The 26,008-nt window shown below is 41.7% G+C and overlaps 2 protein-coding genes across 3 annotated transcripts in view; one reads left to right on the plus strand and one right to left on the minus strand.

The window, feature by feature from the left end:
• The window catches only part of SH3BP5 (SH3 domain binding protein 5), a 58,594-nt gene extending 56,054 nt beyond the window's left edge, over positions 1–2,540 (plus strand). Inside the window, exons 8-9 of the mRNA XM_075547201.1 lie at positions 395–655; positions 1,063–2,540. Of these exons, the coding sequence (XP_075403316.1) occupies positions 395–655; positions 1,063–1,268 (467 nt within the window). The 3' untranslated portion in view covers positions 1,269–2,540. The remainder of the gene's footprint in view (positions 1–394; positions 656–1,062) is intronic.
• Positions 2,541–3,782: 1,242 nt separating this feature from the next.
• Positions 3,783–26,008, minus strand: part of CAPN7 (calpain 7) — a 42,664-nt gene continuing 20,438 nt past the window's right edge. Inside the window, exons 9-21 of one of the 2 annotated variants that reach the window (XM_075547198.1) lie at positions 24,747–24,840; positions 22,300–22,446; positions 19,694–19,800; positions 17,542–17,662; positions 13,370–13,514; positions 13,144–13,243; positions 12,776–12,911; positions 12,147–12,222; positions 8,823–8,968; positions 7,863–7,925; positions 7,148–7,278; positions 5,079–5,171; positions 3,785–4,986 (exon numbers count right to left, since the gene is read on the minus strand). In XM_075547198.1, coding sequence (XP_075403313.1) covers positions 4,842–4,986; positions 5,079–5,171; positions 7,148–7,278; positions 7,863–7,925; positions 8,823–8,968; positions 12,147–12,222; positions 12,776–12,911; positions 13,144–13,243; positions 13,370–13,514; positions 17,542–17,662; positions 19,694–19,800; positions 22,300–22,446; positions 24,747–24,840 — 1,504 coding nt within the window. In that variant the 3' untranslated portion in view covers positions 3,785–4,841. Of the gene's footprint in view, positions 4,987–5,078; positions 5,172–7,147; positions 7,279–7,862; positions 7,926–8,822; positions 8,969–12,146; positions 12,223–12,775; positions 12,912–13,143; positions 13,244–13,369; positions 13,515–17,541; positions 17,663–19,693; positions 19,801–22,299; positions 22,447–24,746; positions 24,841–26,008 lie in introns of both variants that reach the window. The other variant, XM_075547199.1, reaches the window with a different exon arrangement.

The following is a 26,008-nucleotide window of genomic DNA, read 5'->3' on the forward strand; positions in this document are numbered from 1 at the left end:
AGTTTGGGCTTGTGCGGATGACAGGGCCTGGGATGGAGAGGTCCTGTCTCCCACTTTCTGCCTGAGCAGGCAGGAGGAATGCTGTCGAGAGCAGGCTTAGAACGCTGCTCCGAGGGTCTGTGGCCTCCGGCTGCTCCCATGGCTGGCCAGCAGGGACCCAGTGGCAGAGCCTGTTGCCTGTCAGCAGTGTGCACTCATTGAAGGTGTTTGAGCTACAGCCAGTGGCGGCTGCCCTGGTGGCAGGGTGACCCCACGTGGGTCAGAGCACAGCCAGAGCATTGTGGGCTGATGGCCAGGGCGTGCTTCGGGGAGGCCAGGGACCTGTAACTCTGTTAGCGGCCCAGCCCACTGATGGTGGTCAGACTCCACGTGACTGGTTTTTCTCTGGTCCTAGTGGCCTCAGAGGCCTTTGAAGATGACAACTGCAGCAACTTTGTGTCCGAAGATGACTCAGAAACCCAGTCCGTGTCCAGCTTCAGTTCAGGACCCACAAGCCCGTCCGAGATTCCTGACCAGTTCCCAGCAGTTGCGCGGCCCGGCAGCCTGGACCTGCCCAGCCCCGTGTCCCTGTCCGAGTTTGGGGTGATGTTCCCAGTGCTGGGCCCTCGCAGCGAATGCAGTGGGGCCTCCTCGCCCGAGTGTGAGGTAGAACGAGGTGAGTAGCCACCTGGTGCACGCGACCCTGCCCGCCCAGCCAGGTCTCCACTGATCCCCAGTGCCTCAGCCCGTGGCATGCTGCCCATGCTGACCCCCATCACGGCCTCACCGCTCACGGGGGAGCTCCTGGCTCTACTCCTGCCCAGCCCCGGGGAAGGCGGAGCTCAGTCCTCTTGGCCAGCACAGTGAGTGAGCCCAGCCCTACCCTGGGCGATGATTTAAAGGAAGTAATGTGCACTTGGCCCCAAGGAGTCAGAGCTGCGAGGGGGCGCCTCTGGGGCTCCCTTCTCTGTACAGCTAGCAGCACCCGCAGACCCTAAGGGCTCGGCTGGAGGATCAGCAAGGGGCCCAGGGGGCTCGGGATTGTCACGACTCACCTGATGGTCTTTGTATTGCTGTCTACAGGAGACAGGGCCGAAGGTGCTGAGAATAAAACAAGCGACAAAGCCAACAACAACCGAGGTCTGGGGGTCAGTGGCACCAACAAGAGCCAGAGCCGCACAGGCACTGAAGGCCCGGCCGTGGAGGCCCGGATGAAGCAGCTCTCCCTTCAGTGCGCCAAGGGAAGAGACAACCTCCTTGCCAACATCAAAGTGGTGCAGATTGGCTGATCCTGCAGGGCCCTGGCCTACATGCATTATCAATATTTATACATGAAACTGTACGGAGAACATTGTGCCAATAATCATTTAATAGATACCACATCGTAAGCGATGACTCTAAACTGCACTAATGACCTTTCAGTGACCTCGAGGGCTGAAGATTTTTCTCGAAAGCTCTTGGGCTGGTTGGTTTTCCAGAGCAGAGGCGTTGTTACAGGTGGACTTGTGAGTGTCCGCCTTTGTGGGTGGCCCCTGCGGCGGCATGGTGGAAGCAATAACTCGCTCTGAGCGAGCACTCGAGCCAGAAGGGGCTGGGAAGCGAAGCCACAGGCCAGCAACAGCTTGCTTCCCGTTCCCTTCTCTCACCCGGTCGGGGAGGTGGCTTCGTCTCTCCCTGCCGTCCCAGAAGTCATGTGAGAGAATCCAGGCTCAAGAACTCAAAGCACACCTTCTCTATTCTCTGAAGGCTGAAAAAACAAACAAACACAGAAATCCTAGGAATTGGCTGTTTAGGTCAGGAGTACAGCTCTCCTCTCCTCTGGCGCTGCACTGGGCTTTACCAAAGCGCTTGTGCTCGGCACCCACCTCCATGCTTCCCGACGTTTCTTCCAGCGAGGTTACCCTGAGCTGCACTTTGGGGGACGGGATAGTGAATGCTGATGGGGGTGGGGGGGTGAGGGGTGGGTGGAGGGTAGCAGGGGCCTATCAGAGGGCATTTGTGGTGCTGAGGGAGAAGGTTCTTTAGTGCAGACCTCACACCCTGCCTGCCAAGGGGACTTGTTCTGAAGAGAAGTGCATGTGAACAATGGTTGCCAATGTTGTATCTAGATCGCTAAGGTGTTCATTTCTCCGTGGGTTGTAACTTTAAAAGTACATGACATTATTTAAGGGTTATGCCGCACTAGTATTCCTCAGAGCTTGGGAAGGAAGTAGGCACTGCTGGCAAGGCTGTGCACTAGAAGCAGTGGAGTCTGTTGTGCGCATAGTAGAGTGCGTTAGGACCGCTGCTTCCATGTTTCCATGGTGACACCGCACATGCGCAGCACTGCATTTCCTTTGTTCTTTTTTTAATTAAGAAAAACGAGCATTTTTGAAAAATGCAACCTCCCCATTTCAAGTTGTCTGTTGTTCTGTCACTGCTTGTGTATTGTGGTCATTTGTAAATCTCTTCATACTGTAGTGATGTCGCCTTTTTTATTGACTGACACAGTATCCTAATTATAAGGTTATTTTGTACTTGTCTTAATACCTTCCATGTAATAAAAACAACTTAAGACAATGCCTCACTTTCTCTGACTTCACATGAGAAATCCCCAAGTTGTGTGGGTCTTCTGTTCCAGGCAGTTGTCTCTCTCAGCTCAGGGCAGACACGGCTGTTTCAGTTAAGTTTCTGGACCCTGATGATTCAAGGCCTATTACCAAGGGCTGAACTAGGGCTTCACTTTTGCTGCTACTGCAGCCAACTAGAAAGGAGAAATCATAGTCGGGCAAGAGAGGCAACGTGGTGAACTCCATGTGAAATTGTTTGCCACAGGGTAGTAAACAAGCACAAGTAAACTCATGCTCATCTCCCTGATTGGATAATCTGATCCTCGGCTGGCTAACCATCAATGGGGTTAAAAGGCATCCATTCAGAAAGGAGGGCCATTTGGAGTGTCCAATGTAGACGGCTGACCTGAAGTGGTTGCCATTTCATACAGCTCTTTTCAGTAGAGTTCAGAGGAACTTACCAGGATGCTTGAATTTTAGTGACCCTACGTATTTTCAGGATCCACTCAAACCCCCATCTGAAGACACCAGTGTAGACAAACTATGAGCATGCCCATGCACGCACGTGCACAAACGGACCACCACCACCCCCTCTCAGCTACAGCGTCGCTGGTTCACGTTCCTATGATGTTTCTCAAATTGGATGGTCTCTAGGCCTCTCATCTTCAGTTGCAGATGATTATTACCTGTGTTTCACTCACATGTACATGCTGTTGTCACATAGTGACCACTTAGTAACTAACTGCAGGCTACCACTTCAGTCTGCCTTGAAGCATGTGAGGTTAAACTAGCACTCCTTTCAAAGTCGACTGGCCCAGCCAAAGTTCCACCTCTCCTCGCTGTCCCTGTGTGGCCACTTGGCGCTCCGCTGTGGAACCAACACACCAGACCGTGTTGTCTGTGTCCGTCTCCTCCACTTGATTTCTACAGTTGGGATTTGGTCTTCTTCCTGTTGGTATCCTGCACAAGATCTTCAACATAATAGGCTCAAATAACATGTTTATAATAGATGTGCTTTGGGGTTTTTCTTTAAAGGGCCATGGAAGTTAGTAACATGAATACCCCTAAAACTAATAGGCTAAAGTTGAAGGGACAAAATCTTTGCCAAAGCGAATGATACTAGTATGGTAATCTGCTGCTTTAAATATAAAAGCAAATAATTTTGCCATTGTATCAATTTTCATGCAGATCATCTCTATTAACATCGTTTCTTTTTAGATGGAACATACCACATGAACTATTTTAATTCTTTAGATTAAGTATAAACATTTTATTCCAGTTAAAGGCAGTGTAAAATACAAAATAAGATTTGATAATTATAAAGCAGAGACAATGAAAAATCCCACCCAATGAATTTTAAAGACCTTTAAACTCTGAGTATTGTCTGTTCTGATGGAGTTTTATGTAAACAACTGGGGATTTACACATGACACTAGTTAGTATCTTGGCAATTCATCTTTTATAACTGCTATATATAGTCCAATCTCTATATATTAAATTCTCAATTGTATTTTCTTCAAAGTGCTACTACCATAAAGAATACTGAATATAGTGCAACTTTAAAAGACTATTCAAACTACACTGTCATATCTTCAATGTTTCAAAAGATTAATTTGCACCAATCTGATAAAAGAAACATACTCAGTTCTCTTTACATGATTCCATGAGAGTTAAGCACGCACTTAAAGCACCTCCATTCTTAAGCGTGAACATGTTTATGCTAAGTTCATGAGGATTTCTTAAAGCTTTATTCTTTCATAACACTTGGGCAACAACAAACATTTCAAAGTCATCAATAATGCAAAATTAAATTTTGGTGATGGTGATATGATTAATTAGGTAATTAGTTGCCCAAGATGTATAGTGGACTCATAAAACAAGCAGGTTTAACTTACCACATGCTCTGCAAAAAAAAAAAAAAAGAAGAGAAAAGTAAAAGATTTCAGAATATTACACCTGCCCACCATTCCACTCAAAGTCCATGCCCCTCAATTTCCCCAGCTGGTCTCAGTTCTCACCTCCTAGCAAAGGCATCTCACAGTGTTGTGAGTCTAACTTTAATGCTAAGTACTTTTTATCTTGCACGGCCCCTCAGTGCACACCAACTCTATGTACACACCTAACCATGTAAACTACTTCTGAGTGACTTTGGGTGGTTCTGATTGTACACAATTCGCACCAAACACCTGCCGTGAGCACCAGATTCCACTGTTACACAGTTTTAGCGATTCCATTCAGTTCTGATGGCTGTTCTAAGGGTCCTCATTTGAAGAGTTGATGTTTGATAAGTATAAAACCCAATAACTGCCGAGATCACTGAAGTTGTGTTGTCTTGATGGGGTTCGCACTGTTGAAGTCCAAGAAAAAGGGTCCTTCTTGTTTAGGCAAGAAAGTGCTGGGAATGATATTGTAGATCCCAGCAGGTATATTTTCAAATTCTAGGTAGCAGAACCCACACCTATATTGAGGAAGAATGAGAACAAGGGTAACGGAAGACGATGCCACACAAAGTAAAGTACACACTGGATGCAATCACAATGTGAGCCTTACCTGTAGTCACCACTAGATTTCCTCTGGAAGCCGTGCGCACCAGGATCTGTCCCCACAGACACTGCCACCACCTCAAATCCAACACTATATTGCCTAGCATTAAAAAGAAACAGAATTATTCTAACTATAACATGCTTTCAAATAAATGACTTAAAGTGGACATGTGTACTTCTTAGTCAAGCGTATGCTTTCTAAGGCAGCACTTCACCAGCTAGACCCACCACTCTGACACACCTGTACGCCATTTCTACACCTGATTATACAAGATGCCATTTTATATTTTTTAATTTGTCATAAAGAAAAAGATATTACACTTACTTTCAAAGAGACTCTATTTTTAACTACGGCCTCCCCAAAGAACAATGTCAATTTAAAAGATACACTAGTGTCGCAGGCAGAGAGGGAGCAGCAAAGAAAGCCCAACATCTAAATTGAGAGCGGAATTAGCGCACGATGGACACACAACACGAACACCCTGCCACGTTTCAGGTGCAGCAGCTGATACGCACTGCTTGTACCACCCGGGGCCCTACACATGGTTACGCCAGACAAGCATCTCAATCTACGGAGAAAGGGTTATCTAGATGGGGATGCGGCGACAATGTAGAAAGAGTCGAATTATACCGCACTCTAAATATAAACATAAACTTACTATCAATTATCAAGTGGAATATAAAAAATAAAGCCATAATTATAGTGAAAACACTTGAAATTAGAGTAAAATGTACTGATGAAAGCCACACAAAGTCACTGAGATTTCATTCCTTAAACATTTTCTTTATGGCCATATTGGAAAATAGCTGCGACACGCGCAATGGAGTGATGATCTTCATGCTTCCTTACACAGCGATGCGTGCAATTAAGAAAAATGTAGCGGCTCCACCAGAATGGGCAAGATGTGAATAGGCAATAAGCAAAGGAAAAAATGCCTACGGCCAATAAGCACTACTGTATGTTCAATCTATCTAGAAATTAAACCCTAAAAAGGAATTAGATACTTTATTTCTCCTGTAAAACTGGCAAGTTTTTAAATGACTATTGCAAAAGAATAGTTTGAATTATACCTAAAGGATTAATAGTTTAGAAACAGGTGGTAAGGCAAGCAAAATTAAGGCTAAAACTATTTTACTTCATATTATCTGTACTTCTGGAGCTTTTGAAAAAGGTGGAATATAACAGTACAAAAACCAGAAAGAGCTTAACAAATAACCTTTGTAAACTATTCGTCAAGGAACCACATCACCACTCCTCTCACTTTCTTGCTTTGTTTTATCATCTAACTTGGCATCCTTAAATATGTCACGTACTTTTGCCAGCTCCCGACCACATAGATGGAACGGCAAAGTATGTATTCCTGTGAGTGATAGCCTTTTTGCTCAATATCCTTTTAAAGATTCATACATCATGTTGTATAGAAGGAAATTATTATTTTTACAAACAGCATTTCTACACTTGATTATACAAAATACCACTTACATTTTAAAAAATTAAGCCATAAAAACGAATAAGGTATTGAAGTTATTTTAAAGAAGCCTGTATTTTTACCACTGGCTCATTCAAGGATTGAAGGACATTTAGAACATAAAGCACTGTTTCCAGTGTTTAGCAATTACACAATGGCAGCCGGGCACTAGAATGCCTCTTTGTTGATCTTCCTTGTCAGGCTGCTGTTCATTTTTATCATAAATTTCTTTTATTACTATAATTCAATATTTATAAATATTTTTGTCTGAAGAAATTTTTCTATCCTCAGAGGTTATTAAGATAATTCCTGAGCTATATTCTAAAAGTTTTAATGGTCTGCCTTTCACTTAGGTCAGTAATCTACTTCGGAATGATTTTTAGAAGAAACATGAGAGATGTCTAGTGTTTTGTTTTTTTTAAATAGCGGATGACACAATTCCCCAGCATCTTTAGTGAATAGATGCTCCTTTCCACACTGGTCTGCAATTCTGTCTGGATCATAAATCAAGTGCCTATATATGCATAGATCTTTTTCTAAACACCACTCTGTTCCACGAAGTGCATTTAGTAACTTTGTTTATTAAAAGAGTTCGCTTATCACAAACCTTGGTCCTCTTAGCTCAATCAGCATGGGCCCAGTCTTATCTACATGGAACTGGTAGATGGGGTTATTTTTGTGAGTTTCTTGGAAATTTCCACACCCTCCAGCACTTTGACCACTCCATTTCCCGTTAATCTAATAAAAGAAAGTTTTTGCATTAACTAAGCTTCAAATTCTGGTACCACACTAAAAACAAAGTTCCTCGTACCCTGGAGTCAGAAAAACATGAACATGGCAGCTTTCTCTCTGGCTCCACCCCATCTCCCCCAGCTCTGACACTGCCAGTCATGAACTTGCCATCTCAGCTGGGCTACTTTGCTCCCTGTCAGGCCACTTCCATCCTGTTTCTGACAGTACCCCCGCCCCCTCGTGCCACCTGGACACACCGAGCCCACTCTGCAGTAAGCCTCCAGTGCTACTCAGCTCATCGGCACGCAACCCCAGCCATCAGGGTTTGCATGAATTGGTTTTCCCAGAATTTACTATTTTCTTTCCTCAGCATATAGAATTACTTCATGTTGTTTACATGAAAAATCTTGTCTTCTTAGACTGGAGACTACTTCTATTTCCCCTCTGCATCCCATTGAGCCCCAGGAAGTTTTTATTTCTTGAGAAGTGAACAGAAGAATGTGAAGGCTAAAAATAGGGGTGCGGGTGGGGGTGGGAAAGAAATTGTGACACGTGCGAATGCTGAGATGAGGGCCCTGAAGATTCCTTACCCGTCTTGATAAGGTGTATGGTGAGGGGATCTTCGAGACAGTAAAGCTGCACGCCGAGTACACCTAATTCAAAACACACTGGTTGATTCCAAATAAGCAAGCCCCCCCCCCCCCCCCCCCCCCCGCTCCAGGTGATACTGACTCAGATTCCCCCTCAGGACAGAGCAGAACTGCCCCGGTGGATTTCAAGACACCAACTCTCTATCGGAGCAGGGAGCCACGTCTGGAAGCAGTTGCCCACTGTGTAACCCACTACTCCTCCAGGGCTTGATCTACTGACGAGATCGTCCTTATGTGGATCAACATCAAAGTGGTGAGAAGGTACTGGGAGACTAACACCTTCGTTGGCATACGTAAATTTTTCTTCTTTAGGGACCTTAATATCAAGTTCAACGAACTGGAAATCAGAAAGCTGGGGATTGTGTCTCAGCTATTCTCTGCTGCTGACCGTGTGTGACTGCAGATGAATGCCCATCTCGTCAGGCCTTGGCTCCAGCACCCTGTAGCCTCTCATCACTGAAAACCTATTCAAAGTGAGCCTCTCAGTGACTCACGGCACACACATCTTCATAAAACAAAACCCATGATCTCAGGTAGCTGAGAGCGACACGCTCATCGCCCACACGCCTGCTGGCCTTTCCCTCAGCTCGCAGCAGTCAGTGGCATCATTCTGCAGGCTTTGGAGCTGAACTTAGTCCACCTATCCTTATTAGCTCAGGACTAAACTATTACTCCGAACATTAAAATGTTCATTCAAGAGAAATTACTTTTCCAAGTCATTATTTCCCAAAGGAGGCACTGGAGTGGCGTAGTAGGTTCCCTACACACACGTGTGCAGACAAAGCTGCTGCGTGCTTTAGAGGGCACTCGTTTCAGCCCGACCCCTCCAGTGTCTGACCTGCACAGAGCAGCACAGGCACGTGCCATGCTGCTTGCGGTCGCGGTCGTGGCTTTACTTACCCGGACTGTGTAATGGATTGTGTTCTGCTTTTCGTACTGGGAAACCACTAACGTAAACGTGTGAGGCCCAGGTGTGGTCAGCTTTATCTTAGTCAAGTAATGAGGGCTGTTAATTCGAATTCCGTCAATGTAGGGAGCTGGGTCAGCTACAAAACAAGTAAGGATAGCAGAGACGAGACGTTAGAGTCCTCTTTGAACTTAAATTTGGTAGTTGATGACCGAAAAGTTCAAATGGGTGAACATCACTTTGCTTCTGTCTTTAAAATGTACTGGTCTTAATGAATTAAAACACTTTAATACTGAGGATTTTGAAGTCAGGATTAGCTTTTCTTCTGAGGAAAAGTCTTAAAAAGCTAGTATAGGTAGGTAGATTACAAACATTTTGAAGTACACTTTTGTTTAAAAGCTGTATTTTAAAAAATAAAATCCCATAGTCCCATACAAAACCACTACCCACAGGATTAGTCCCTTCCATGGTGGTGAATTTTGTGGACATTTCAGACCTTTTAAAAATATGCTTACACACAAGCACATCATATCAGGCATGACTGGCTGTATGCCGGGCTGCTACGCACAGGGTCGGCCTCCTGAGTCCACCAGGAGCTCCGTGACAGCCCCAGTCCTCAACAAAACAGCCAGTGGCAAGCATACACTGTTTCCATCAGTGCCACTGCCAAAGAACATATGCAGCAGCACTGTTAGTAATAGCAAAATATTGGAAACAATTCATTGACACCATTACATTTTAAAGACAAAGAATCAATCAAAGTGAGGTCCTCCCATTTCAGTTTTTTCTGTCTTCAACCATAAAATTAGCTCCTCGAATAACTGTAATGACCCTCATGGGAAACCCCCAACACAATGCTGTGAACACTAGTCTCGGCTCTAGTGCTTCCACGTGGTAATCTTGCTTGTGAACAGGTAAGGAGCGGGCTTATCAAGACTTGTGTCCCAGTTCTCATGGGGAGAGCATCTGGGATCTGACAAGGTTCGTATGCAAGGCCTTGGTTCACTTCTGTCAAGCGGAGAACAGCGAGTCCTTCCTGTTCACTACAAAATGTTAGACGTCACGAAGAAAACATGACAAACGAAAATATTCTTAAACTGTAAAATTGTAAATGACAATTTACAAACATGTAAATGTTTCTTTTTAAGTAATAAACATTGTTGAAACATAAAAGCCACATTTCAATGCCAGTAATAGACTCAAAATATTTATTTGTGCTTTTTAGTTGTATAATGACCAACATGAAAAATATGAAATCTGGCTAATTTCACATTTATTTTTGTAACTATGTGTCCTGTTCATTCCAGAGCCTAGGGATTATCAACTGATAAAAACCTCAGTGCCTGCCCTCAACACAGTACAACGAAGAATGCCATGCTCGAATATGATTAAATAAATGAATAAAAAACCCACTTCTGAGCCCATTTACCCCCATCACTATGCCATTTCTTTGTTTAGCCACCCCGTACAAGAACTGTCAATGGTTGGCGGTTTCCTTACCTCACAAACTCTGAACTCCATTTAGGCTTCTGGGCCCCACCCTCTCACCAAGACTATTCTTGTCAGCATCATCCATGACGGTCAAGATCCTAAATCCAATAGTCTCTCTGTCTTAACCTTCTTTGATCTCTCAATTCACAACAGATGCAGTTCCCTCGATCCTGAAAGACTTCTCTAGGTTTATGCAACACATCACTCTACTGATTTCCCTCCGCTTTTCCTGGCACTTGGTTCAAATTCTCGTCTTGTTTAATCTTTTGCTTTACTCAATGCCAAGACACCGGAGAGCCCAAGGACCAGGTATACACAGCTCAGGTCTCCAGATGCATCCACATGGCTGACTCCTCAGTCCACACCCCTCACCCTGCCTTGACACCAGAACTCTGCTTCAAAAGTCAACTCCCCACTCAGCATCTGCACTTGCATAACTAATAGGTATCTCAAATTTAACAGAAAAAAGAACTTTAGATTTTATTTCAGAACAAATCTATTTCTCCCCAAACAGTTACTTATTTCAGTAGATGCCAGTCTTCACTGCGTGAGTTACAGTAAAAAGGAAATGATCCTGAACTCTTCCTTACCCTCCATCATCTACCACACCCACAAGCCCTGGGACCCCACGGAAACCCCAACCTGTCACTCCTGCGTGATCTCCTAACCACCCTGTCCAGACCACCACCATTTCTTACAGGAACTCACAAAAGCACCAAAGTGCTTCCCATGTTCCTAATCTATTACTAAGAATGCTCTTAAGCTGATGAGGCTCTCCAAGGACGGCCCACTGCACTGAGTGCAAACCCTCTTCCCGTGGCTTGCAGAGCTCCTGGGATGATCTGGACCCGATGGTTTTACCGACCTCTAATCTTACCGGAACTCCTTATTGCCTGTTTCTGGCCTCTGAAACACATCAATCTTTTTCCCATTGTAGGGTCCTCGCTAGTTGCTACTCTGCCTGAAATGCTCTCACTTATTTCTGTGTACCATTTCTTCCTTTCTGCCATGCGTGATCACTCAGTGGAAGCAACCAAGGAGTCACGACGCGAGTGCCTTTATACAACATGCATCACACTATCTGACACTCCTCTTGTTTATCATGTCACCCCCACATGGACAAACTCCAAGAAAGCAAGAACCCATGCTATTTACTGGTTTTTCTTGTGCCCTAAAAATAGTGTCATCAGTGGGCAATTAAAAAAAATTTAAACAAATGAATGGAAAGTGACTTCAACACAGTATGTTGAAGAGAGGGAGAGCGCTAATTTTAAGAGTGTGGAAAGGTTATGATAGTGGAGATGGCGTTTGGGCTGGGTCTTAAGCTGCTTCACTATGAAGAACTGGGTGAAAAGGGTCCGTGGGTAGAGGGCAGAGAGGAGGGCAGACAATGGTGTGCGGAGAGGGCCAGCAGAGGCACGGAGTGGTTAGGGAGAGCCAGAATCTTAGTAAGGGTCCCATGGAAAGTTGGGTCATGACATACAAAGGGGCAGGAATGTTAAGGTCAGAAAAGATAAAAATAAAATAAACGTCAAAATCTTACACACCAGGCTGAAGAGTTCAGATTTTATCTAACAAAGTATGGAGGCCATCAGACATGTTTCTGATCAGAGAAAAGGCATGACACTTCAGTGTTAAAAACATGAAATGGACAGAGATTCCTTATTCTGGGAGTCTTTTAAATGAAAACACAAGTAACATAAATACCCACCCATCTGTTTACACGTTGCTAATGAAGTTCTGCACATTACCAAGAAAAAATTTGTCATTTTTCAACTTGATCATGTAAATAAAATTTTAATGTTTGTTTGGCTACTTAAACATACCTGGGTAATAAACTTTTTTCCCATCAGTCTTGTACACAACCATTGTGATAAATTCTCGATTATTTGCAAAATCATCCTAAAATCACAAAGAATCCAATGTGGTTATGAAAATGAGCTTAAAATGCTCCTTATTTAGTGAATATCTATAGCTATATATTTAAAAAATCTAATTTCAAGAGCATTTCTTTTAGCTACTTAGTGCTCAATTAAGCCTTTTATTTCCTGAATCAACCTGTTATTTCAGGATATTATTACACTATGCTAATATATTAAATAATATTCTGAAGCTATTTAGATTATGGTTACTTTTTACAGAATGCAGCCAAATCAATATTTCAAACCCCCTTCAGTGTATTTTAATGTCACTATTAAGAGTTAATACTAACTAACTCCCAAACCCTCACTAAGAAATCATTAAGTTCCCTCACATTTTTCTCCAGTGAAGAGTTTTGAACAGATTTTAAATGTATGACACATTTTCTAGAGGAAAATAATTCATATATCAAGAAAGACTTTTCAGGGTGTCTACATAAATGAAACAGGTAATCAGTTTATGTATCTTTTTTACAATATTCTAGTTACACATAAAGAATTTATTTCTGTATGGGATCTTATTAGGTTGGCAGTACCTTGTCTGTTATGTGTCTACTAAGCAAAACCCACACCGCAGCGCCCCCATGTGGACACTGCACCTCCAATTTGTACTGGGGGTTGTTGGCCAGGCTATAGGCATCTTTCACAGGTCCTTGCTTAGCATCCCAGGTACTGAAAGAGTCAACAAAGGTAAAGATGGCAATTAACTTTCTCACAGAGCTGAAACAGAACTTAAAAAGGTGTTGTGTTTTTGCAATTATGCTTTCTTTTCATTGTTTTGCAAAATTCTGGCAAAACCAAGAAGTACAGAAAGAAATTATTTGATGGTCAATTGTGGGTAAGATAAAAATGGGAAACGCTGAGATTTCTTACAAAGCATATTCTAAAATGTGCAAAAACATACCTGTGAATACATGTTGATTCTTTAAAAAGACTTGGATTCCAACTCAAATAAATCACGTCATAATACTGGCATAAATCATCCCATGAAATCCAAAATATTCCTGAAAATAAAATGTCTTTTTTAATTTAAAACTATCTTAGTAACAAATGCCTTAAGTGCTTCACTGAGTTAAACATAATATTTACCTGACGTTCACGTGGAACGAACATTACAAAGATATATTTACCGTTGTCTATTTTCTGGGCTGTTCGGGGATCAAAGTTTAAATATTTCTGCAACTCCGGCGTCCAGTTTTTCACATCATTTTCACTGTATCTCCCTTTCCATCGTAAGTGACTCCAAGGGTTTTTTAACTGGATAAATCGCAGCCCCTATATACAAAGACAGGCGTTAACACTAAGCAGCTAAGATTTATCTGTTTATTTTATGAATTATAACACTGTCTTTAAGAGAGGTTAGATTTTTGAGTATTTACCAATTACTTTTCCTCCACATCAACCAGAAATTAACATTCTTTCAGCAACACTTTCATCAGGCCACATGTCTAACAGACTTTAAAGGCTTGCTACTACCTAGAGCTATGCTGTCCCATAATACAGCTGTCACTAACCACACGTGGCTAACTTTATAAAAAAGCAGTGAAGCAGAGTGACAAGAATGGGCCCAAATTCCAGCTCCATTACTTACCAGGTTTATGAGCTTTGGGTGGGTCACTGATCCTCTCAGGGCCTTTGCTTACTTAGATGTGAAATGAGGTTTATAATGTCACCTTACAACACTGTTGTGGATATTAAATGTATACTAACAGATGCAAAGTATCTAGCACTCATCAATTTCCTTCTCCCATTTCAGAAATTCACACGGGCACTTCTACCCTGTCCTACAGGGTCGCTGTGTGTCAGCATCAATCCACTGGCAGTAGAGTAGAGATAAACTTTATGGTATGAACAATCTATATTTTATTAATTTGAAAACATCTCAAATTGCAGCTACTCAGGTTCATGAGGCTACAAACTTGTTGAAGTGGAGACCCCGCTCTCAGTAAGCACTGAAGCAGCGTGCTGCACCGTGTGGGAAGCTCTCAGTGAGCATGCTGTCCACCGAGTAGTGACACAGATTTAGATACAAGAGCTTGCGAATCCAAAAGAACATCCACTGCAAGTAGTCATGTTAGGGCACTTGAGACCAAAGTGGATATGACCGTCTATCAGCGGTTTTCAACCTCCGGGTTGCGACCCCTTCGGGAGTCGAACGACCCTTTCACAGGGGTCACCCGATTCATAAATACCATGAAGTAGCAACAAAAATGTTATGGTTGGGGGTCACCCCAACATGAGAAACTGTGTGAAAGGGTCGCATTAGGAAGGTTGAGACCACTGCTTATATACTCATGGATAAGCCGAGTTTTTCAGCACATTTTTAATGCAGTTTTTGTGGTAAAATTAAGTGCCTTGGCTGACAGTCGGGTGGGCTTATACTTGAGTATCTACAGTATGTGTCCCAAACCACATTCGTTTGCCACTTTAAAGGATGGCAAATCACGGCCCTGGGTAAATTTGATTTCTAGACATGAGTTATTTCTCTCAATTTACATCCCTCTGAAGCTTCAGTAATAAAATTTTCTCTATTTCTTCTACACCACCTATGTTTTACTCTTGCCCCATGTCAATGAACAGACATTTAAAAATTTAAACTCTTATCTTTTCCTAAGACCAAAATCCTCATGGGCAGGAAACATCTCTCATTGCAGAATTAAAACATTTCTTTTAAAAAGGAACCCAAGAGGAAACTATTGTCAAGGTTTTTAGTGGGCCCAGATATGGCTATAGATAGTGTTTGGCTAAGTGGAAAATCAGGACCTCAGAGGATCCTGAATAGAAGATATGTCAAAGAACTAAAAATAGGTTATGGAATGTGCTGGAATATCGAAGTTCTAAAGTTATTTCCTAGCAGCAGCTAAGGAAAGGTATTGAATAGGCTCAGGAACTGAGGATGGCCTTGTCCAGATGGAGAAACAGCAGTCTGAACCTTAAGATGGGCTTGCACAGCACACTGCTCATGGGCTGTCACTACAAGAAGGAAGGAAAATCAAATCACCTAAAGGGAGATTTGCTGTGACTACAATGAAAAGTTCTTAGAATATCAACGAGGTTGAGAGGCAGTCAAAGAAAGAAACTGAATTAAATAAAAGGTCATGAATAAGTCTGAATGTGTCTTTCAACAAAGATAAAATAACTGCAGGACACAGGAAGCGTCTAAAGGAGATGGAAGGAATCAACAGTCACTGTACTCAAAAGAGAAGTGGTCGAAGCCCAAGCATTTGATCAAGAACCCCTGCAAGTGAAGGCAGAGCTCCACAGCAGTGGAGAAACACTGGCTCCAGGAAACGGAATGGTTAGACCCACGGAAGCAGTTCACAAGGCGCTCACCTGTCTATGGCAAGAAATGTGAAAGACTGCAATCTGGCCAATGGACTAAAAGATACATATTCATGCCCATTCCAAAGAAAGTTGACCCAATATTACTGAACAATATTAGTATCAAGGAAGGCTGCTAACGCTGAGGTCCACGGTTCAAACCCACTACAGCAGGATAAAGATGAGGTTGCCTGCTTCTGCAGAGACTGAGGTAGTCTTGGAAACCCTAAACCTGGTCACTGTGGCAGTGGATTTTGTTCAGGCTTAGTGTTCATATCATACCCAAGTGAAATTTTGCTAAAGATAATTCAAAAAGAGGTTCAGCAGTCTATCACCAGGGAACTGCCAGAAATTCAGGCTGGACTCAGAATAGGATGTTTAACAAGGGATAGCACTGCTGTCAGATGGATCTTGGCCGAAAGCAGAGCGTATCAGACAGCTATTTATCTGGGAATCATTGATAATGCACAGGCATTTGACTGTGTGCATCACTGCAGATGGTAGGTAATATTGGGAAGAATGGAAATTCCAGAATACTTACTGTGTTCCTATGGAAGCTGCACATAGACCAAGAGGCCTCTGCTCACACACACGGGGATACTCAGTGTGTGGATCAAAATCAGGAAGCGTCCTGATCACCAGGGTTGTATCCTTTCACCACACTTATTCAATCTGAATGCGGAGCAAATAACCCACGAAGCTAGGCCATATGGAGAATGCGGCATCAGGACTGAAGGAAGACTAGTAACTTCTGACATGCGCATGCTACAACCATGCACAAGAGGACCTGAAGCCCTTACTGAGGAAGATGGACAGCTCAACATAAGGAAAACAAAGATCCCCACAACTGGACCAAGAAGCAACATCGTGATCAGAGAAAAACTGAAGCTGGCAAAGATTTCACTGTACTTGCATTCATCACCGACACCCAGAGCTCTTTAAAGTTTTAGAAAGCAAAGATGTCACTCAGAGGGCGAAGGTGTGCCTGATGCCTGCTGTGGAATTTCACATATGCAGGTGGAAGCTGGGCAGTGAATACGGAAGACCAAGAAGAATGGCTGTCCTTTAGTCAGGGTGTCAGGGAAGAACAAACAAATCTGGGTTGGAAGTACCGCCAGAAGAGTCCCACTAAAGTGAGGACAATGAGACTTTGTTTCGGGTACTTTGGACTCAGGAAAGACCAGTCCTTGGATAATTACGTCATGCTTGGCAGGTCAATGAAAAAGAGGGAGACCTTCAATAAGATGGACTGACCCTGTGGCTGTAAACAACAGGCTCAAAAAACAGTAACAACTGTGAAGCTAGCACAGGATCCGACAGTGTTTTCTTCTGCACGTTGTACACAGGGCCCCTTGGAATCAGAGCTGACTCAATAGCACTTAGCAACAAGTATCTCAGATTAGGTCGATCTGCACAAAAAGGTTCTGGAGTTAAGCGCCTGAATGAGCTAACCACGAAACAATTTTTAAGCGGAAGTCAGAACTAAGAAAGAGTCTCAGCATTCGGCACAGGAAATACAAAGAGCGTGGAAAGCCTGCGAGCAAACAAGGAGAGCCACACTGGCTTGCCCAAACCCACATCTCTTCTTTGCTATCCTTTCACAAATAGACTCTACTCTCCTCAAGAACCTATGTGCTGAGGGTCTGTACCTTGCATGAAGTCCAGAACCTTCAGGGCAGGGTACTCCTGACAAAGCCTGGTGCCCTTTTGGAAAAAAGGCTCTATCACAGCATTCCTGTCCTATCATCCACGTCTCGGCTGTCTTGCCTTAACATTTCTCACCGTTTTATTTCATAATTTCGGGTGGGAGCGGTTGTTGAATGTGTTAAGTGGAAGCATTTTAAGACTCTGGCTTAAAACCAAACCCAAAACTCTGCCTAAAGCTTGATATATCAAATATTTAAAAACCGAGTGTGTCGTTTGAGGTCCTTTAATGTATTATTAAACAAGAAACACAAGAGAAAATAATTTAAAGCAAAACCTTGAATTCCCTAATATCCAAAACAGCATATGCATGCGTGGGCACCAGCCCCCACGTCTCTCCTTCAGCTTCGGTCATCATGCCGGTCGATGCGGTGATCAGGACATCCCCTTTGTGGAATCTGAAAGGCCCAAACACAAGCAGGGAAACGCTATCATGTCAGCTCATGCCGTCTTCCTGTCAGCCTGGTCTCGCACACGACAGCGTCCTCCCATTTGAAATCCACTCTGAGTTGTGCTGCTCCCTCCCTCACATGAACTTCCAACACAAAGCAGACTCTTGGTTGCTATTTCATAGCATATTAAACCAAACCAAACTCATTGTCTTTGAGTTGATTCCAACTCAAAGCGACTCTACAGGACAGGGTGAAACTGCCCCTGTGTGTTTTGGAGACTGGAGCTCTTTAAGGGAGTAGGAAGCCTTCTCGTTCTCCCAAGGAGCTGCTAGTGGTTTTCAACTGCTGACTTTGGGATTGGCAGCCTAACTTATAACCACTATGCCACCAGGGCTCGTCTCACAGCATGATTGGCATTAAACACCCGTGCTTCCCCACTGCCAGTCTCAGACAATGTCATTCTCAGGAACAATGAAGGAAATATCGATGAAGGAAAACAAATGAACAAATTTCCAAAGGCTTACAATGGAAAGTAACAAATATGGAAGAACAAATGTATTTCTTTAAAAAGGACATAATTTTGTTTATCAAGTCACTGGGCTTTCCAGTTTTGCTCTTAGGTGTGTATGTGGAGAACTTTTCCATTTGTGGGGCTAGCTTTCTCTTTTCTCACATTTCCACAACCTTCATCAGTGCTTAGGGAATGCAAATTCACTTCTTGTCATTACTGCAGTGCAGTGAATTATTTAATATCTCCTCTAACCAGAGCCTTTGTTACTCCCACCAAATGACCTTTGTTTTCCTGATGGTCTGAGCAAGAAAATGACTGGATTATATTGGGTGAGGAACTGATAAGAATACACGATTCAGCTGTGAGAAATCAGTAACAGCATTAAACGTGGTTGCCATTCTGCTGGGTATGAGTCATCTGAGAATCAGGAGTGGAACACAGGTATTTTGGACCCCAACACTGAGCCCTGCACATTGAGCCTCCTTGATCCGGGAGCTAGTTTGGGATGGGAGAGGAAGAGAGAGGAGCGCAATAGCAGAACCAGGAGCCAGAGTTGCGGACTTCCCAGTCCTCCAAGCAAGTAAAGTAAAGTGTCTCTGTACACTTAATTGTAGGAGGTGGGTATGCCAGCTCACAGAACTGGAGCTGAGTGCCTTCAGGGTTAAGCCTGATATTGGAGCGCGTCATGGCTGGGTGTTGTTTATGGGTGACCCTAAAAGAGCTCTGTAATATTTCTTTAGAAGAGGCTAGGCCAAGAGGCCGTGGACCAGAAAGAGGCTTGCTTGAAGGCACAACAGAGACGAAACTATTCTGACTGAAAAACTTTATCCCAAGAATTTCTCCCTTGAACTGTAACTTGTTAACTTTCCTAATAAACCCCATAATCCTGAGTATTGTTTGTGAGTTGCGTGTGGTACTGTAATGAATTATCAAACCCAGTCACGTGAAGTAGAATATCCTGGAATGGAGGGCTGGTGTCAAAATAGGTTAAGAAGGAATGGAGGGTAGAAGGATGTATGACCTCTTGACCTTTGGCAATAACACAGTGGGAGCCACAGGTGGTTAGATGTCACCCTTATGTCATTTCATTCTTTACAGTAATGGCTCCAGTCTCAATTACAAATTCTTGATAAAATATTTTGCATTATCTACCATTTGGATTAGAAGCCCTCGCGGTGCAGTGGTTACCAAGTGGGCTGCTAACCACAAAGTTAGTTGTTCAAAACCACCAGCCGTCCTCAGGAGAAAGCCAAGGCTCGCTACTCCTGTAAAGTTAGACTTGGACCTCCACAGGGGCCGTTCGACTTTGTCCTACACCTAGAGGGTCTCTGTCAGTACTGGCTCGATGGTACTGAGTACCATTTGGATTAATTCTAATTACACTGTAGCAAGGGTATAAAGTGAAATGTATTTTTAAAATAATTTCCCTAATGACTGAAAATGACAAGCTTTTATAATCCCTATTTTAAATACAGCACGTTTTGTAAGCAGCCTCTTTTATTGAAAACAGAAGATGAACTGCTTACCTTTGATAAAGCATTCTGAACGAATTATCCTTACTGAAAGTTTGGCTATCGGAATGCATAGCAATCCTTTCTGGTATCCACCCAGTCAGTGCATGAAGATCTATATTCTGCAACATAAACACATTTCAGGACTGTCAAAGTTGTTTTCACACTCTTAATATAATAAATCCCCACTGTAGTGGAGAATAAATAAATCCTCACTGAATTACTATGATGCTTTTATAGGAATAAGTCAGAAGGTAGTAATTTCTCCTTCTTGTTATCCTGCTACTAAGTTAGGTTGGGCGCACAGGGACGGAATGTCCATCCGGTCCTGGACCATCTTCAAACCGGTCCCTGTGCTTGGGCTCATTGGTTGCAGTCACTGTGTGAGTCCACCTCACCCGGGGCTTTCCCCGTATTCCATGCCCCTTTACTTTACCAAACATGATATCCTTCTCCGCCGGTGACTGGGCTCTCTGGCCAAGTCCACACACATCTCACTATCCTTGCCTCCAAGTGGCTCTCTGACTATAGTTCTTTCAAAACAGATTTGTTTGTTCTTTTGGTAGTCTGTGTCACTGTCAATATTCTTTATCAGCATCATTAATTTAAAGGCATCGATTCTTATTCAAGTTTATGTCAGATGCACCTTAGTCCTCAAAGTAATAGCCTTTCAGTTCGACACCAAGTTTTTGTGCAGATTTACCCAATGTAACGTGCCATTTGATCTTGACTGCTGCTTCTATGAGCAATGATTGTGAATTCAAGCAAGATGAACTTCTACATTTTTTACTTAACTCAAATTCCTATCTGACTTAAGCACATGCTTGTCTTTTCCCTTATACCCTTTGCTGTTTTCCCCAATATAGGCACTCCTGTGTACAATCGTCCAACTTAAAAACAACCCAGATATGAACCAACCCTTATTATACTAACAATTTGAGGCATATGCAATGATTCATAATAATGAGTGCCAATTTAAGACACAAATGTCATTTTAAAAAAGGCCAGTGGTATAAATGGAAAAACAAACATTATTACGACTACTATATTATTATATGATGTTAAGGATATTTTGGTATATGTTTCTTTAATGTTTTTCATGCATAGAATGATATGCTATATACCATAGGTTTCCCAGATTTGGCCCACTGCCCTCTTTTCAGAAATAAACAAAACAATACTATTCAGTGCCCTCTCGCTATGAAAACTTTTGTATGCTAGTCTGTAATTCAAGATGAAGAGTAGCTATCTTCCTTTCCCGCCCTCTAATGTTCCAGTGCTCCCCTCCCGGGGGGTGGGTACAGCTCATTTTGGAAAACACTGCTATATATTCATACAGACACTTGACTAACATTAAGTCATACTAGGTACAAACCATACTATCTTGAATTGTATTCAAATTCAACCTAAAAGACAGACTTACAGAGGGAATTCATTCCTAATCTGGAGTCTACTTGTATAACATGGCTGTTTTTTTAAAAAAAAACTGGCAATTAAGATAAAAACTCAAAACACCGAACTGAAAAAGGTCCCTAATGATGACAGTGACGACAGATCCTCATCTCGTGGGCTCTTCCAGTCACTGTACGCGGTGTCATACACACCCTCATGTAAGAGGCAATGGATTAGAAACTAACCTCTAGTATTAGAAAGACTGAATCAGCTCAGCAATGAAGCACACACACCGAGTGAGTACATCCTATAGCGGTTTACCATGCAGCACACGAGGGGCTTCAAAAAGTGCATGGAAAAGGGAATTGAAAAGTAAAATAATTTTTCCACAAAATTTTTTCCCCCCCTTCATATATTCTTTGTCTAGCCTAAAAACAAGAGGGATGAAGAGACAGACTATTATGCAAGAAAACCAACCTATTTCACATATAGTTAACTTCACTTAATCGTTACAAACCCGAGGGGCAGTATTTGACTTTACATTACAACATAGTAACGAGCCTGAAAAATGTTAAACACATTTTCTGAGGCCATACGCCAGCTAGTGTCATTATTTAAGAGTAAACTAATGTTAGCTTAGGCTTACCAGTGCATTTCATGCAACTACATGACACTGGCATCGCACATACTGAAAAAATAGAAGGATGAAATTATGTCACACCCCTTTGATCTGAATAGGCTTCTCTGGAAAGGTACACTGCATTTAACTGGCAGTATACCCCAAAGTAACGGCACAGCTGGTCCACCACTACTCACTGCCCTCCAGTTGATTCCAACACATAGCAACCTTTTAAGACAAAGCAAGACTACAGCTTTGGGCTTACAAGACTTTAAATCTTTCCAGCAGCAGAGAGCATCACCTGTCTCTGTGGAGAGACTAACTGCGTAAGTTGGTGGGCTCAAACCCACTGACTTTAAGGTTATTAGCAGTTCAGGAGACACATACATTTTTTGGCTTTTCCCAGGTACAGAATCCATACAATGTGCTATCTTTACAAAAGAAAATATGTACCTCTAAAAATATATACATACCTCTACAATAAGGTTAGCATTTTTATAGGTTGGTAAGATGTTTTTTCCCCTTTTAACAAAAGCTTTATTTATTTTTCAAATATAAGTCTTACTAGATAGCACAAATCTGTGTCTTGGATCATTGATCTATTACTTACTGAATTGGATCCAGGGAAATCATATCCTCCCATTACTTTCATGTATGCTTTTTCTATGAGAGAAACCCACAATTCACTTTTGTTGTTGGAATAAGAACAGAGCAATTCTCCTTTATGATCCACAGGTAATTGGTCATCAATTATCACCTGAATAAAGAAAACATGAATTTCCTTAAATAACACAAAATATCATTTATCTTTTCTGTTTTGAAAATACCATCAATCTTATTGCTAAACTAAAGTCACATTATATCTATTACTAAGATCGTGATTCATAATCTCGTTTCTGGAATCTGATATATTAAATAGTTTACAGGAGGTCTTGTTCAATCTTGTAATTTAATTTCACTTGAATCAATTCATTAAATGGCATGGAACTACCATAAAAATTATTACCAATTTTAGAAATATATACTATCTTAAAAATAACTACAAAAGGACTCCACATTAAAGTAAAAAAACATTACTGATATTTCAAAAGTCTATTTTCTGCCCTACCTAAGTGTTCAAAAAGATGCATAATATGTAAAGCTGAAAAAGCAGAACATTAGGACTAAAAACACATTTAAGAGACTAATCGCCATAAATAATATTATGTACTCATCATAATTCATATTGTGTAAAGCCAATTGGGTAACAGCAATAAGAAGAGTTCTGATCTAACAGCATTAGGATAACTAAGCAACTGTATTTATGAAGATTAACCAAGATGATTTAAAAATGATAGTCCAGAAAAAATGCTTCCTTTTTAAGTAATTAGCTGGAGCAGGGGTTCCTATTGAGTGTTCCCATACCAACAGCACCAACATCACCTGAAACCTGCGAGCAATGCAAATTCTCAGGACCCGTTTCAGACTTACTGCACTGGATACTCAGGGAGAGGATCTGGTTTAAAAAGTCCTCTACAGGGCTCTGTGCACACACTAGCTTCAGTACTACTGAGCCCCAGAGCAACATTTCTCAAACCTAACTGTGTACTTTATCACTGGGGATCTGGCTAAGACGCAAACTCTTAACTCGGTAAGTCTGGAGTTGGGCATGCTAACAAGATCCTGGGAGGTGCTGATCTGAGTGCACATGGCTCAGAGACCTTGATAAAATGAAAAGTGGTGTAAAGATTTTGGGGAGCTCTGGTGGTGTAGGGGGTTACATATTATTAGGCTGCTAACCACAAGGCCAGCAGATGAAATTCACTAGTTGTTCCATGGAAGAAAGATGAGGCTTTCTGTTCCTATAAAGCTTTACAGTCTCACAAACCAACAGGGGCAGTTCTGCCCTGTTGGATCGCTATTAGTAGGAATAAATTTGATGGCAGTGAATTTTATGCATTTCAAAAAGGAAAAAAACCCATTATTAAAAATTCTTATAGTTCAGATTATGAAATACATATAAATTTTCTAATAGATATACATTGTCTGATTTCCTCTTAATTAAAAATATGAATGAAGAACTAGGAGATTAAAATGTATTTTAAGCATCAGTAATCAATAGCCCAATGCTATTTTTGGAGCTTTCATAATTTTTACCTTATTAAAAAAATCAGAATCTCTTAAATCATTTTATTATTGCTAGCATAAACAGAAGAAATACTTTTTTCACTTTAAAGCACTCACAATGCATGTATCATTTAAAGTAAAAAACAAACAAAAAACCCTTCAGAGATAAGATTATCATAAACCAGGCCCATCCAGTTCCTTTTCTGACTTCTTAGTGAGTCAGCTAAATATTCTGAGGAATTGAAAAGTTGACAGTATAACTCCATTAGAAGGCCCAAGGCAAAGTACACGACATTTTTTCTCCCCTCTTTTTAAAGAGGTCTAATCAGTGCAAACAGAAACCTGTCCTCACAGACATTGTTTATGTATGTCTTTTAAGCCAGGCCTATCATCTCAGAGAATTCTGGAACCAGCATCCTTGTCCATTAGGTGACCTTGATGCCCAACCATTCGGACTTGATAAACACAAAAACTCACAGCCATTGAGTCGAAGCTGTGGTAGAACTGCCCTGGAAGGACAGGGTAGAACTGCCCTGGAAGTTTCCATGACTGTCACTTTACTCGAATAGAAAGCCCTGCTTTTATTTTATTTTTTTAGTTTTTAAAAATATTTTCTGCTTTATTTTCTTTCTTTTTTTTCCCCCAAAAGCTGCTCTGCTTTATTTTCTACTGGGTTTTTTAAAAAACATTTTATTAGGGGCTCATACAACATTTATCACAATCCATACATATACATACATTAATTGTATAAAGCACATCTGTACATTCTTTGCCCTAATCCCTGCTTTTATTTTTAATGATCAACAGTATGTTACTGCTACAGTAATATGATTACCAATAACACACACAATAAAATGAACTAAACTGACTTTTAAAATGTTCACACAAATCATGATTCCACTAAAGAGTCAAATATGGAGAGAGAAGAGAGTGGAGAGAGACATTATTTACCTTTCTTGGGACACCATTGAGATGAAGTTTTACCATATACTTTCCACATGGATTGTATTCTGGTTCACCATCCTTATTCTGAGGGTAAATTATGCTTTTGTAAGAAAGATAAATATTGACACATCAACATTAACATTCAATATTTGCTACTATACAGGATATTATGCTGAAAACATGCTATTACCTTGGTAATTTTATAAAAATAAAACGTGACAATAATTTCCTCTAATAGGCCTAGCAAAATAATTTCATGCTAATTGAAGTGCTTGTTTATTAAATATAAGTGAAGAAAGTACCCTATAAAATCACAAACGGAACCTACATTTCATGTTGTGAAGAGCACTCCATTTTAACTTCTACGACAGCTCTGGTGGTACAGTGATTAAAGGACTCAACTACTGACCAAAGGTTACCTGACACCCCAAGGCAGAGAGATGCTGCAATCTGCTTGTGTAAAGAAAGCTGTATCATTAGGGGCACTCTATCGGGCAGGTCTACGGTGTCTTACAGGGAGGGTCACCACTGCCTGTCCGTCAGAGCTCTGTGCTGTCCTGTTATTCTTGACAAGGCAGATCGCCAAGCCCTTTCTCCTGCAGAGTGTCTGTCGGGTGGTCTCGGACAGCCTACCTTTTGGATAGTAGCTGAGTGCTTAAAAAAACCTAATGCTTAATTATTATAATACATGTTATTGAGTTAGTGTAAAATAAAAATTGAAAAAAGTATTTGGTAATATTTTATTACATTCTAATGCAGTGCTGGCAACAGAAGTATGTCATTTTCTATTTCCAATAGCCATATTTTAAAAATGTGAAAAAAGTTAGAATTAATGTTAATATTATTTGTTCCAAATGCCTAAAGATTATCATTTCAACATGTAATGGATAAAAACTTTGAAGTGTGTGTGTGTGTGTGTATATATATGTGCACTAACACTCAGCCCCCCTCAATTCAGAGGAGCCCATTTCCAGTGCTCAAGTGGCTAGTGACTACCACACTGCAGACTGGCTAGTGATGAAATACTACCTGGAACACAATTTAACTTTGACCAATTTTATAATATATTTATTCCACATTATTTTAACTGCTTATGTATATATTATTGAACTGTTTCACCTTTATCTTTCCACATTCACAAGTTACCTGTGTAATCTGTATTAAAAACAAAACTCATTCCGAACAGCAACTCTGTAGAACAAGGTAGACCTGCCCCTGCGAGTTCCCAAGATTCTAACTCTTTCCTGAGGAGTGGCCTGTGGTTTCAA

This window comes from Tenrec ecaudatus, chromosome 4 (genome assembly GCF_050624435.1).
Source record: "Tenrec ecaudatus isolate mTenEca1 chromosome 4, mTenEca1.hap1, whole genome shotgun sequence".
Lineage (NCBI taxonomy): Eukaryota > Metazoa > Chordata > Mammalia > Afrosoricida > Tenrecidae > Tenrec > Tenrec ecaudatus.